Genomic DNA, 14,837 nt, shown 5'->3' on the forward strand with positions numbered 1-14,837 from the left:
TTAGGTGAATTGTTGGAATTCCACGTCAATTAAGCCATCTCTCATTCTCCATTGACGCTTGGTGGAGCTTTTCCACGTCACCTCCTTCAAAAAAGTTCTCCAATTTCATCTCCAACCACCAGCCATCGCCTTTCCCACCTCCACATGTTCCTCTTTCTTCTTCTTTCCACGTTGGATATGGTTTTTAATTCTTGGAGGGCAAGCTTCTTTTCATAAATTTAAGTGCAAGATTTTCATAATTTTGCACACCATTGGAAGCATGTGGGCTGAGTTTCTTCCTGTTACATATTATTAATTCAGCTTTAATTTTTTTTTTTTAAGGATTTTATGTCATTATATATTGGGTTAGGGTTCATGAAAAATAAACAATATTTAGAACCCGATTAATAATAATTTTAAAATAAAAATAAAAATATTTTCAAACATAAAAAATATTAAAAACGTTTTTTAAAATTATATTCAAATAAAACTTTTAATGTAAAATTTAACAATAAATATTAAAAATCCTACATTATTTTAGAATCGTGTTCAACCTTGAAGCGATTTCAAAAAGATTATAAATATTTTTTAATATTTGAAAATTTTAAATATTTAAATATGTAAATTCACATTCTTTATATTTACACTCGAGTGGAGATTAGGTGGCATAATCTTTCCAATAAAGTAGTCAAAAAATTGAAATTTTTTTTCTAGCATGCTTTCATAGAAAATGCCAAGATCACTTCATGGATGGATGGTGGGTCTAATTTTTAATGCTTCCTCAAAGCTCAGCCAGTCAAAAGACATTGAGAGGTCGACCAAAATTTTGGGAAAAGTTTAAGGTAATAAAAAGTGATAAACTTTTTCAAGCTCCATATTAATCAAGATTACACTAAATTAAAAACAAAGTAGGATTTAGTGCAAAATGATAGGATCTAAATTTGGTAAACCGATCATGTTTTTCAATAGATACTGCACCAACTCGATTGGTCATGAATTTTACAAAGTAGCTTATGGTTTACTTTCTTTTTATAATATCAAAAGTAAGCATTGATTTCACTCTATTGAGCTTTTCTTCAAGGCAAGTACAAAGCTACTATCACTGCTAGCAACTTGGAGTTCAACAAAGGTTATGGAACAAATGATGGTTCTCTGGATACTTTTTCTTTTTTACTTTACAGTTGTTTGATACTCCTTTTTCTCCTTTTGGTTTATATATATATATATATGGATTGACCCAAGGAGATAATCCCACCTTTTCTGACTCTTGAAGCTCTGATCCAACCTTTTCTGAAATTCATTTTGGTGGTTTACCAAAATTTTGAAGCTCCCTACTCCCCAGTCCTTAAATTACATTGATTTAATGCACTCATTAGAAGGGTATCCAAGGAATGTTCCCAGAAAATCTGGGTCTGGACACCCATCATGTTCATCAGCCAGAAAATCCCAGAAAGAGGCGTGGTGGACTGTCCCATCTGGTGGTCTCAACAAAACTCTACTCTATAATTTATACATAAAACCACTGCTACATCTCAGTGTTCTAGCTGTATGTGGGCTCAGCAAAAATGATTTTTTTTTTTGTAGGTTTGGTGAAATTTTTGGCTCATTGTTGTGGTCCTTGATGCTTTGGTGTTTGATTTTCGACCTGTGAGGTCCTGAATTGGCGGTGGGAAAGCTCCATCCGCTGCATTTTGGGCATTTTTTTTGTGGGGTTGTCTGAATTAGCCTGACATTTTTATATACTTTCATACTAGTTTTTTGGATTAAATGTAGTTGTCAATTTGTTCAGACAGATAGACATTGTTTTCGGGTGATGTATGTGAATGTTTATCAAGATACACCTGTACAATTTTTCAAATTCCAAGCTAAGTGCCTGCTCATTTTGATTGCATTTGAAGTCATTGTTGATCCTTTGACTCTGTTGCCATTTCTTTTGTATTTGATTGCATATTGAAAACCCTAGATTTCTAATGTATTTTTACTAAGTTCCATTGATTATGTGCAAAGAAACTGGTATTGATTGAAATCAACCCTTCATTTTTCGAATTTTTTTGTCATATTTTATAGGTAAGGTAGTTTATGGCAAGGATTTTGATGTGATTAGCCTTTGATCCGTTGTAATCCACTGTAAGATTAAATTTATCTGTTTCACTATCAAGTCAAAACCTAATTTGCTTATTTAAAGTGAAAAGAGAAGGCCGATATCGATGACAAACTTTTCTAGCCTGTAGGTGTTTTGCTGACCTACCATTTCTATCTAGTTTAAGGCCAAAATTTGCTCATTTTTGTCTTTTGCATGGATGTGCCATTCTCAAACAGAGAAGCAAATAAGTATTGTATAATCACACATGGGCAGTGCATTTCACATAATGGTGGCGTAAACACGCCCCTTTGGACTATTTATACCGCCTCCTTTGACAGAAAGGCGTGCGCTTGTTTCGGGTTTTTCCTTCAATTGTTGTTCTGCTTTGAGTTTTCTTGACACCCTTCTGGTCTGGATAAGAGGAGGGATTGCCTCTTTTCCTGATCAGCCTTCCTGTCGAAAAACTCAATCTGCTTGCTGGGGAAAAACGATATACACTGAGAGGCCTGGATTGGTTCTAACACTATCTGTACGTAGCAGAAACTTTTGGAATTATAGTTTCTGATTTTTTTTTGTCTTTATATATGCATCATTTCTGGTATGTTCTTGGTTTCTGATGTGATAAAGTCCTATATTATTTTACTTAAAAAAAAAGAAAAAAAAGATAAAGTCCGATATTATTTCAACATAATTCTTTCATCACCTGTTTCTGGATTGCTCCATTGCATAATCTCATTTTTCCTTCCCTTTTCTCTCACTTTTAGAGGGACTGAAATCTCAGATGACAACCATGCCTGCAGTTGGGCAACTTCTAATCTTGAAGTTTAGTAAGAAAAAGAAATTTTCATCTAATGTGATGGTCATAGTTTGCTGAAACCTCAAAATTGATCAGAGCACAGTCAAAGAGGGAAAATTAATGATAGTTGAATTTGAATTAGCGCGGAATATTGCATTGATAGTATATGAGTTGATGGTGAGGCCTTAGAACTTGTTCTTGACATTAGTGTTGTGAGGGACCCAATATCTGGTCTCTTAGTAGTTTTTTTTACTTTCCCTTTCTCCTTGTTGTTTTGGGTTCATCTTGAAAGGTCTGTCATGCTTTGCTTTGGTGCTTTTCCTCTTCTGTGGGAAGCACATGGGCTCAAGTCCTTTCCAACATTTGGGACCGGTGGATCATATTTTGGGTTTGTTCAGCTTAACTTTAACGGCCACCTCACACTTGGCTTGAGTTCCGTATATCTTTACTTGTTAAAGTAACCAAAATATTTGAATTCCAAACTCGTTGATTCTACGATCATGTGTCCACTTTAGTGGAAAGAATTTTTTTTCCACAATTTACACACCATTATATGATTTTGTAGGCTGATTTATTCTTCTCCAGAGCTATTCACCAGCTATTCACCAAGCATGTGAATGTTCCTTTCTGATAGAATTTGTTCCAATACTGTCTGAAAAAAACACCTGATTATCATGCAACATATACTGAAGACTTTAGATGGAAATAGGAAAGAACAATATTTCCATGTCATAGAGGAGTTAAATTGCATATTTATCTACCCTGTCCTGAGGGGTATTGAATTGATCGGGTTTATCACAAATGATTCCATCCAAAGTGGCACACTGTTTCTCTATTGCACTCAACTGTTTGTGGTTATTACTTGACTTGGTAGCAAATTTTGAAGATCGATAAATTGATGCGATCAATTTTCTGTTTGATTCCTTCAACGCAACAGGTTGGCCACTTGTTTTTTACACTGTTTCTTTTGCTTCTCCTGCATCTGTTATTATCAACCTTAGCATCTAAGATTGTGTTGAAGTTCCATGGGACAGCAATCAAAGTTCTAGAAGCTATACATCGACATCTCTCTCACATAAATCAGTTGGCAGATGAAGCTTAGATGTATTTTATAATGACAACTTTTAGTTAAAGAGGAACTTCTGGGTTTATTTGATGCTGTATCAGTTAACATCCATGTATATATGTGGTATTTAAATTTCTTAACTTGTTAGTAACTGTGTTTGATAAAGATAGTCTCCTTTGTTTTCTCTTCAATTAGTTCAAGATCTCCACATAGCTGATCTGTTTAGGCCTTTTCTATGCAGTTGCCTTATTATGGAACACAATGAAATTCTTAGTTCGACAAAACAGGATTCTCCTGAAGTTATTCCATCACTCATCAAATTTATAGCATCAAATGAAGTGGCCGGCTTTGATAGTATGGAAGACATTTGTAGCTTGAATAACCAGTGCCAAATGAATGGCTTTCAGCCTGTCAGTTTGTCATCTGAAGTAAGTAATGGCTTATTTATTTTTGGTAATCACATTAAAATATATATAAAATAAAAGGATATGTAGAAAGAGATATAACAAAGGTCAAGGGCACACCATAATACACAGGAAGTACACAAAGGACACCAATCAAAAAGGCAAAAAAAGAGGGTCTTGAAACTAACCCTCTTCTGCTATGAACCTAACCAATCAACAAAATCCAACTTAGACATAGAAGCCTCTGCTATGCCATTCCTAACACAAGCCAAGAAATTATACACAAAAAAGGATTGTTAACTTGCCTTGAATGCTCCACATTATCAAATGCCCTGTGATTTCCTTTTTGTGAAATTGTCCAAAATAATCACAAAGGGGCTGACATCCATGCTCTCTTCCACCTCTTCCTGACATAAGACCCATTCAAACTTAATAACATCAGCCTTATAGAGGAGTGGATCACCCACCTAATCCCAAACACAGAGAGGACCATATGCCACAACATTATTGCTCAATGTAAGAGAATGTTGTCAACAGGCTCTTATTCCCTTTTACACATGAAACATCTGTTCCTTAAAGACAAACCTCTCCTTTTCAACTGATCCAACATCAAAATCCCTTTCCATGTAACTTCCCATGTAAAAAATCTCCCTCTTGTTAAAATCCACAAGTTCCAAACAACATCAACTGGGAAAGGATTTGATCCTCCTGGTGGCAAAAAGGAATAGAATACTTCAACAGAGAACTTACCTCTCTTAGTATCCCTCCACATCCCATATCAGTACTGGCTCTTGAATTTGTCTCCACTGTCCCTAACTCCCAGTTGTGGAACTGTCTAAAAAAACATGGCTCCAGTGTCCCCTCTCACCAACATGCTCCCAAGGATCTGCCACACATATCTTTTGAACTGGCTATGTCAAATAAAGTGGGAAGGAGTTCTGCCTGTTGAAAAAAGACTTGGCTGTACTATTTTTCTGTACATGTTTAGAATAATTAGATAAGTGTTCACATCTAAATTATTTCTTCTTGTGCTTTACATCCAGATCTTTCTTCAAGACCAAATATGTATTTTTCCGAACTGTCTTGGAAAACAAGTTATTTTTGTCCACCTGAAATTTTTATGATAGTTCTGCTGAGTTCCACTGTATTTCATCTTGACTTGATATGGGATCTAATTCTTATATGAAATTTGGATATTCACAAACACCAGGGAATGTTTAACCATGATGTGGATTAGACTTGTACTTACATGTTACATTGTGAATGTTAGCATATCAATTCCAAACAAGAGCAATCTGAAAACCTCTTGGCCTGGCAAACTAGACTTTGGAATCTCAGGTTTAGAACAGGCCTAAATTTGATAGGGAAAGGCTCTTTACTATGCAGCCCCACTTAGGCTGGTACGGTTGGGTGGGGGTGGCTTACTATGACGGTTTTGTTGCTGATACAGGAAAAAAAAATTTCATTTCATGATTCAATCATAATATCTTCTTTGTGTATTTATGCCAGGAAGCAGCTGCCATCCTAAGCCAAAATGATGTGTCTCGACCAATCAAATCCCACCTTGCGAGTGCTATTTCTATTAGCATGCCATCTTCTCCCTTGGAAGTCCACTTGCAGAACACTAAAAGAGTTCTGTTCAGTGATCATGGTGAAACAATGTTCAGCAATGGGATTCTGGATTCATCAGCTGCATGTAAAACAGCCAGCACCGAACTTCCAAGACAGGCAAAATTTCATTCTCAGCCAATGCCGACTGGTTCTACATATCCTGAGGCAATTGTGGGTGATAAATTTCCTAACCAGTCAGAGTCACAGGCTAGAAATCCAAGGATTGAGAGGTTGAAAGATAAACGATTTGATTCTTTTAAAACATGGTCTGGGAAACTTGAAAGGCAGTTATCAAATTTACGTGGAAAACCACGGGAAAGCGAACTAGAGAATAACACCACACAGAATTCAGAGATGGAAATTTTACCTGTGGATCGTTACTTTGATGCATTAGAAGGACCGGAGTTGGATACCCTGAAGGTATGTGTGTCTCCTTCCTAACCCTTTTATAAAGTACACATAATTTTCACTCCAACCTTTTGGATTAGTCAAATCATGTAATTAACACCATTTTCACATCATGGTCATCAAACAAAACCTTCATTTTTGAGTAAACGAGGGGCTGTTTTTCTTGGAGTTTGATGTATTGATGCCTATAAACATAGCCCTTCATTACTTCAAATTGTTAAATTTTGTATATGATTACTATCTTCCACAAACCAAATGTTTACATTGATATAGAATGGTGGCAGTGTTTGAAGAAGATAATCTTTTTCTTCCTCTTACAGGTCTCAGAAGAATTGGTGCTTCCTGAAGACAAGAAGTGGCCATTCCTTCTCCGATATCCTATCTCATCTTTTGGTATCTGCCTTGGCATGAGCAGCCAAGCCATTATGTGGAAAACTCTGGCAACCTCCCCCTCCATGAATTTCCTCCATGTAAGCTCAAATGTAAACTTCAGTCTCTGGTGCATCTCTGCTGCTCTCATTGCCATTGTCTCTTTCATCTACCTGCTGAAAGTAATTTTCTACTTTGAAGCGGTTCGTCGTGAATACTACCATCCAATTCGTGTCAACTTCTTCTTTGCCCCATGGATAGCTTTCCTGTTTTTAGCTCTTGGTGTTCCACCTTCAGTTGCTGAACACCTGCCTCCAGCTCTCTGGTACATTCTCATGACTCCAGTCTTCTGCTTTGAGCTTAAGATCTATGGACAATGGATGTCAGGAGGGCAACGGAGGCTTTCAAAGGTAGCTAATCCTTCAAATCATCTCTCAATCATTGGGAATTTTGTGGGAGCATTACTGGGTGCATCAATGGGGCTAAAAGAAGGACCTATATTCTTCTTTGCTATTGGGTTGGCTCACTACATAGTCCTATTTGTGACTCTCTATCAGAGACTTCCAACCAATGCAACACTCCCAAAAGAGCTCCATCCGGTATTCTTTCTGTTTGTTGCAGCACCCAGCGTGGCTTCTATGGCATGGGCAAAGATTCAAGGTTCCTTCGACTATGGGTCACGGATTGCTTACTTCATTGCATTATTCCTGTACTTTTCACTGGTAAGCTCCACCACTCCAAAAACACGAAAATAGCTCTGCATTTCCATTCTATCTTTGTATTCTCCATGCACATACTGGAGCATAGGAAGATGCATTAACCATCTGAAGATGATATCTAGAGATCCTTCTTGGCAGTGTTTTCTTGCATCTGCAATGGTGATAATCATGAAACCAGCACAAATAAGAATTTTCTTTTTCTTTTTCTCTCATAGATAGCAATAAATTAACTAGTTAGGCCATTCAAGCATGGGTCTAAAAGTCTGAAAAAGCATACTTGGGCACCTTTTTTTTCTCTAGGCCCCCCCTGCTTGTTTTGTAGGGAAAAAAAAATGTACCAAAGCATATGAGTGACAAAATCCTGGCAAAAACGTAGCCAACAAGTGGAGAAAAAAAATATATTGCATCAATTTTTTGTTGCTAGGATTTTAGAATTGGTTATATAGGTGATTTAAAGGGCATGCTTTGTTTTTCTAACAAATGTGAAAGTGCTGATAGTAGCGGTCGTTTAGTTGGTTATAGGTGGTCTCTAAGCTTCTGTTTTTTTGTTTGTGTGTTTTTACAGGCAGTTCGAGTCAATTTTTTCCGAGGGTTCAGGTATAGTTTGATTTACATTTCTGGCCTCTGAAACTATCAAGCTTCTTGTGGTCCGATTTTCTCAAATGCATTTTGATTTGAACCTGCAGGTTCTCATTGGCATGGTGGGCTTACACTTTCCCAATGACTGGGGCTGCCATTGCAACCATCAGATATTCAAATGAAGTCACAAACATAGTGACCCGATCTCTCTCAGTCACACTCTCTGCCATTGCCATTCTCACAGTAACAGCTTTGCTGATAACAACTATCCTTCATGCATTTGTGCTCCAAGACCTCTTCCCAAATGACATTGCTATTGCGATTAGTGAGAGAAGACGAAAAACAAGCAAGAAGTGGTATCACTTGAGGACTGGAAGTTCAGATACCAAAGAGATTGAAAATTTCCTAAAATTTGGAAGCTCTGATAACAAGGACATTGAAGCTTCCCTGAAACCTCCAAGCTGCAAACCTGAGGAAGTTTGAGCTTCTAGCCTGACTAACATCCAAAATGGACAGGATCATCATGTATCAACACTCTAAAATCCTTTTTGCCACTTCATAAATCTCCATCACTCAGACAAGTGGGGACACGGGTTAGAAGTTTTTGCAGTTCATGTGAACATATGTACAAATAGAAAATGCAGATCCATGCAGTAAGGGGAGAGCAATGTACCAACACTTGCTGAGTTGTTGATGTAACATAAAGGTGTTGGCATCATTTCTACTTTTGTGAATAAAATTCCCATTTCTTCATGAGAAAGAACCCCTTAGAAATCTCTACCACTATTTGTCTGAGCTCAGGACTGACCCAGCATTCTGATATTCAATTTTTTTGGGGTTTACTCATGAGAGATCTAGGAACAGAATTACCAATTTTCCTCTGCATTTCACAGTGATATGAACACTCTTCCATACAGGATGTGGAATTGCTTACTGGAAAATTTGGATTGGCGTTATCTAGAGGTAATCCATGCAGTTAAATTTCTTCATCCTACCTATTTGACTTTGATACTTGAATGAACATAAACTACATGGTTGAATCTCCAAAAAATTTGTGAATCATTTATGGTGGTTCATGATGTAGCAACAATGTACTGTACTATTTAGGTGAAGAAATGTTGTAGTTTGTATAAATTAGTTGGTTTTGTACTTTTCCTACCTACTATGCCTAATATTCACTTGGTTTGTAGCTTTGCATTGGGATTCTTGAGATTATGGCTTAGATGGTTTCCAATCTGCCTATAAGTCTAGTTAATGGTTTAGAAATCACATTTTAAAGTCCGCTTTACAATATACAGACAAATCATGGTCAAAGTATGAAGTTAGATGGCTTGTGGTCTGCTCTGTTGCCATTGCAGTATACAGGACATGACCAGTGTTTAATCTCTGTTTCAGTCATTTAAGTGTTTTATCTGGGGTTAATCATATAAATTGAATTAGCAGCCTGCTAGTTCAACTTTGGATGCAGATAATCTCTGAGCAGTAAAGGACTTTTTATCCAATTCTTCCTCCCTAGAAGAAGAAGATTTAGCCTGTGAGTCCTCAGACAAGACATTGCAGTCCTAAGGACGTAACCTTTACCATGTAGAAATCACATAGTTTTGGTTTTCTTACCATTGAATCAAAGCTACAAGTACAAATGGGTTATCTCTATCAGGTTTGAGAATCTGTAAGTCTAAGATGGCATCCCTTTTGGGATATTGTTTTGCTTGTGACTCACTTTCTCCTTATGGGACCTGCAGACATAAGATATTTCTGTCATACACCTGTAAACTGTTAATGCTAGGTCTGTTTACCACCTCAAAATCTAAGGCCCTTGTCCCACTCCAAGTGAGGACATTACCATCTGCTCGGTATATTGTACAATGTCTGTCTAACAATGATGCATGCGTTGGCAACTACCCTGATAGAATCTGGGAATGTCTTGGTTCCCCTAATCAGAGGGCATTTAAGGGACTGTATGCATTGTTTTCACGCGGTATACACTTAAGGGTCGTACATGGTCAGCTCAAAAGAGGATGGAAGCAACCAAACTAGAAAAGTTTCTCTTTCTTCATACTTAGCCAATACCAAACTGCGCTGAAAAAAATAGTGTACTAGACTGCTATATGATTCACCAAAAGCCATAAAAGCAGAACAAACCAATGAAAGCATAACAACTCATCGATATTGACCCTGTCTTAGTGCAATGAATGTTCAGTTAGCCTATGGTCTGAACCTGAAATAAGTTCTATGTATTATTCGTTGTCCTCTAACTTGTAACAGTGACCTTAGGCTCAGCCCTTCCGACATACAGCATGCACAAAGGCCTCAGTACGCCTAGCTTGTCTGTTTCCTTATCCCTTGCCTAGTTCGTCAACTCTTAAACTGATGCTCATTAGTCTGGATTTCCAAATTTGTGAACTAAATTTCTGGGTTATTTGCAAATTTGTTAAGTAATTCTCTTTCATTTCAATGGGCCTTATTGCTTTATGCTTCTAATTCTATGCCATGCTGATTATTAGATGTTTCATGTACTCCTGTTGTGTAATGGAAGAGGGATAATGTCTTATCCTATGGTCTTCTTTTCAGATCCGATTAATGTCTTATCCTATGGTTTTCTTTTCAGATTCGATTAGTGTTTTCTTGGTATGCAATCACTTCAAAGAATCTAGAGTAGTCCTTGGCTTCAGGCTTTGTTTAAGATTTTGTAATCTGTAATTTTCATAGCATAAGCTTTCTCTAGAATGGTTGTTGAGGTCAACCTCTATCAGGACTCTTGTTCACATTAAATTCTGCGTCCTCAATAGTTCCACGACACTATCTTAGAACCCTCAAAGCCATGGTGTTACATCTGAATGCAGTGCTTTCATGAGAAGCACTGGGATGTCTCGGTTAGTGTCTTGTTAGTAGCAACAGTGACTAGATGATTAAGAGCAGCGACAAGGAGCATGTAAGAGGTTTTGGTCCCCTCATCCCCAAACTAAGATGATATAGTGGGACGGGAAAAACAAAATATTAAAGCTACTCCTGGTTGTGCTGCTTTTGTGAAGAAGGGGAAGATCCAAGAGGGAAAACAAAAAGAAGTAGATAGAAACAGAAAATCAATGTTATTGAGCTTTGGCATTTCTCCTAGCACAGTTTGTCCATGTCTCCCTATCTTGCTTGGTGACATGTGACAAATTTCTCAGTCTTAGCCAAATCCTCTTTACCATCCCTTGGCTACAGTTGAGCCAACTAAACTAGGCAATGTTCCATAAGGTTGGATTACCATTGAGCCTTGAAGTGAGAGCATGGGTTCTCATGAACCATAACTATAGCTATTATACATGTTCAGAACTGCAGGACCACTGCCCATTGGGACCCAGAATGAAGGGGACTGTTGGCTTTGTAAAATATGGGAAACTGCTAAGGAAAACCCTTGAAGATGACACGGTAACTAGAAGAGAAACCGAATCAGAAACGATGTTGAAACTGATAGAGGTCTACATTGGGTAAATGTATGAGAAACTACAAATCAAGACAATTTACTTGAAACCCCATCTTGAAGGGCATTGCTTTCTCATTAGTTCCAAACCCCATCTTCGGTTTTTCATTAACTAAGGTTGAAAGCCCTGATCTAATTGCGTGTGTTGGCTTAATTTCTCATGGGGGTTTTACTAGAGCCCAGGACCAATACCATCTTTGTTAAGGACACCTCTTCTGGGTTCTAGCATGATGCTCTCTATAAGCACCTCCTGTACACCCAGCTGAGATACCGATGTTTTTGATATCTTCTCAGCAATGTTCCAGCATTGAAAGTGAAATGCAGAGGGGATGAGGACTAGTTTGAGTTCAATGATAACTACGAACTACACAGAAGAAGAATCAAATGAATGAAATAATTGAATTCAATCAACACCCCCTTTCTTGTAGGGTCATGGCTTGCCCATTAGGGCTGGTAGGACAGAAGCAACCTTAGAAAGTACTGAGAAGGACCCCTACTGTTGTCCTCCATAGCATTTCCATGAACAAGTTCATCAAAGAAAATCCTCAAAAATTGGGAAAGTTCTCACTTATGTTTCACTGTGGGGTTTCGCAATTGTATCAGCGACCCTTAAAATAAGTAAACATATGAGAATACGTGCAGAGATTCCATGGAATTTAATGGGTTCCTCCTGCTCCATGCAGTTTGATAAGTCAAGTCTCAAATAATTGTTTCAAATGAAAAAGGACCACAATTCCTGGAAGTTGATAATAAAGACAATGATCATAATCACATTATTCCTTCAAATTTGATGGACTTTACCCCATCGACTGTTTGTGTAGAGAGAAAATATATCATGAATGAAACAATCCTGATTTTCATTAAAAATTAAAATTTCACAGGAATAAAGGAGAGAGATTCTTTGCAGTTGGCCCATACGGAAAAGGACAAAAAGAAAATTTTAATTTATCCTTCTTTTTCTCCCTAATACCAGAATTTCCATGGCCGACTGTCCACACAGTTTCTATGACCTTAAAAAAGACAAATTTACATTATCATCCCAAAGGAGGGAGAAGAAAGGGACAAAGAACAAGTGACTGATGTTCTTCTTCAGACCTCTCATTTCTTCTCTTTCACATGCCTCTGGAATCACTCCCATTTTTCATTTTCGATGTCCTCATTTCTGTGTACAATAGCCTCCGTTCATTTTCCTGGGGAAAAAAAGCATTGTAAAGAATATCAGAAAACCCGAAATTGTATTGATTATCCTGCCAGTGTGATTGAAAACTAGGTAGAAATTGACATACCAATGGATCGCTTGCAATGGAGAACTGCCTCGTAAATTGAGCTCTCTGAATCACAAGACTTGCGCCAATCCCCAGTAGAATAGGCTGTGCTTGTTCTGGGAGATGCTTCTGGTGAATAAACCCAGCTCTTCCCTTCCTGCATTCTTGAATTAACACTTTCAGCTCTGGACCCAATTCTGCGACCACGTATTCTCCTGTAAAGGGGCCTAAGAAAATCCAGGTACTTCTGAAGGATTTGTTTTGATAATCTTCGGCATCTTCTCAAGGAAGAACAGCGAGTGTTGGTGGCTGACAGTACATGTTTTGGAGCATGTGATGAAGAGATGGGCGTGGCTGGAAGGGAATATGAGCCATCATATGCCTCCATCTTCAGTGGCTCCATGAAGATAGGCATGATTAGGCCATTAGAGAAGAGCTCATCAGCATGAACAAGACTAAGAGGGGGTTGGGAAATGGGGAAATCAAAGTTGAAATCCTGGGAATTTCTAAAGAATCTCTTAGAGGGAGGCATTCTTGGGTCCATCTCAATGAAGGAGGCTTCATCGGACACATCAAGGGAGGTTCTAAGGGAATCATCTAGGCTCTCAAAGGAAGGTTTCAGGTTTATTAACCAACTATATGAAAAGCTTTCAATGGAGAGAGGTTGGGAGGCCTCCATGCCTGTGCCACTCTATACTATGGTGTATAGAAATGAGAATTGAGAGAAGAAAAGATGATACACACTTTATAGTACAAGGTGGGCAAGAGCAAAGTCCCTCCTATTATGGAACATATCCCTAATGCATATATATAATGCCTTAATATCCTCTCTTTCCCTCTCTCTCCCCTAACAATTATATATGTGGTTGTCCGACAAGAGACAATTTTAAATTTAATAATTGAAAAGGAGAAAAGGAGAAAAGGAGAAAAGGAAAAAAAGAAACACAAATGTGAGCCCCACAACCACCCATAACGTACTGTTGCATCTATGGCTTACCCTCCCATTTTCCTATTATTTTTCTATCAACTTCCTAAAGAAGATGGTTTCCCTCTATAAACCTATTCCACTTCTTCTCATACATGATAGGTCATGAAAAGTAATAGTGTTTATGGGAAACTCCATTATTTGTTCCAAGCTTCTTCCCAACCTATCACACATGAAGTACAACCACAATTGAGACTTTTGCTCTAAAATGTTTCCTATAGATCTATAAGCCACACACGATACACAAAATTGTTGAATTGCCTTCCATTGGTTGTCTTTATGTTCTAATTTTACCTTATTTATCAATTTCCGGTGGGTAAGACCGGCTTGAAAGGATGAGTTCACCCTCAGATGCTTACAACCTAACCGCTGCAGCACAAGGCTAGACCTAGATGATAAAATACTAAGCAAGTGGTGGTACAAGTATTATTCTATAATTGTCTCATAAAAAAATTTGAGTATCAGAAGGCGTGAAAAAAGATCCTTAGCATGCTGAGAAGTATTCTAAATATCTATATTATATTTTTCTATAATACTGTACTATAGGGTTAGTTTGCACATCCAGATGACCTTAATCTGATCAAAAGGGGTTATGTCAAACCAACTTTCACAAAATAAGAAAAACAGGTAGGACTCTAAAGCAGAATTTATAATTCATTATCTAGTTATGCTATGTGCACGCCTTTTCTATAGGGGGGGTGAACCCTTCCACAAATATGAAAAGGAGACAAATTTATGGAGAGGTCCATAAAACTTCACCAATATGGCCTGGCTATTCTAACTGAAGGCTTATTAAATCTTATCATATGAATATTACTGTCCTAACACATTTTCAGCATCTGGTAATGAATTCACGACCTCAATATTCATTATACTAGGCATATAAAACCAAACTAGATTGCGAGAAAAAAAGAAAGTGAACATTTAATGCCAATTGACGAGAATTAGAAAATGTTTTTGGACTACAATTGTATACACACTTTTGCATCATGACATCACAACAAAATACAACAAGAAGACACTTGACATTAATTCTACAGTTTAAATAAAAAGATAAATAACGGGTATCCATTTTCATGTGTAGCTATATTGTTATCCTTGAATCAG

General features: G+C 37.6%; 2 protein-coding genes across 4 annotated transcripts; one reads left to right on the forward strand and one right to left on the reverse strand.

The window, feature by feature from the left end:
* Positions 1–1,245: 1,245 nt before the first annotated feature.
* On the forward strand, positions 1,246–8,774 carry LOC117934272 (S-type anion channel SLAH2-like). Of its 3 annotated transcripts, none has more exons than XM_034855941.1 (6): positions 1,246–1,457; positions 4,166–4,352; positions 5,838–6,359; positions 6,668–7,438; positions 8,001–8,032; positions 8,122–8,774. In XM_034855941.1, exons 1-6 carry the CDS (start codon positions 1,405–1,407, stop codon positions 8,495–8,497), a joined length of 1,941 nt encoding a protein of 646 aa, XP_034711832.1. In that variant the 5' UTR covers positions 1,246–1,404; the 3' UTR covers positions 8,498–8,774. The 3 variants fall into 3 exon arrangements, with proteins under 3 accessions (XP_034711832.1, XP_034711833.1, XP_034711834.1); XM_034855942.1 differs by lacking the exon at positions 1,246–1,457 and adding an exon at positions 1,530–2,591; XM_034855943.1 differs by lacking the exon at positions 1,246–1,457 and adding an exon at positions 2,614–3,795.
* A 3,537-nt stretch (positions 8,775–12,311) lies between these two features.
* On the reverse strand, positions 12,312–14,776 carry LOC117933713 (probable membrane-associated kinase regulator 6). Its single transcript, XM_034855214.1, has 2 exons — positions 12,767–14,776; positions 12,312–12,670 (listed from the first exon to the last, which is right to left on the reverse strand). Exons 1-2 carry the CDS (start codon positions 13,422–13,424, stop codon positions 12,663–12,665), a joined length of 666 nt encoding a protein of 221 aa, XP_034711105.1. The 5' UTR covers positions 13,425–14,776; the 3' UTR covers positions 12,312–12,662.
* Between the last annotated feature and the right edge of the window lie 61 nt (positions 14,777–14,837).

The sequence above is a fragment of the Vitis riparia genome, chromosome 16, assembly GCF_004353265.1.
Source record: "Vitis riparia cultivar Riparia Gloire de Montpellier isolate 1030 chromosome 16, EGFV_Vit.rip_1.0, whole genome shotgun sequence".
NCBI lineage: Eukaryota > Viridiplantae > Streptophyta > Magnoliopsida > Vitales > Vitaceae > Vitis > Vitis riparia.

Bases quoted from the DNA above. Each gene is read 5' to 3' on its own strand.
- LOC117933713 (XM_034855214.1), bottom strand. From the start codon at position 13,424: ATGGAGGCCTCCCAACCTCTCTCCATTGAAAGCTTTTCATATAGTTGG.
- LOC117934272 (XM_034855941.1), top strand. From the start codon at position 1,405: ATGTTCATCAGCCAGAAAATCCCAGAAAGAGGCGTGGTGGACTGTCCC. The intron at 6,360-6,667 runs GTATGTGTGTCT...TTCCTCTTACAG, and splicing joins CGGAGTTGGATACCCTGAAG to GTCTCAGAAGAATTGGTGCT. The intron at 7,439-8,000 runs GTAAGCTCCACC...GTGTTTTTACAG, and splicing joins TATTCCTGTACTTTTCACTG to GCAGTTCGAGTCAATTTTTT.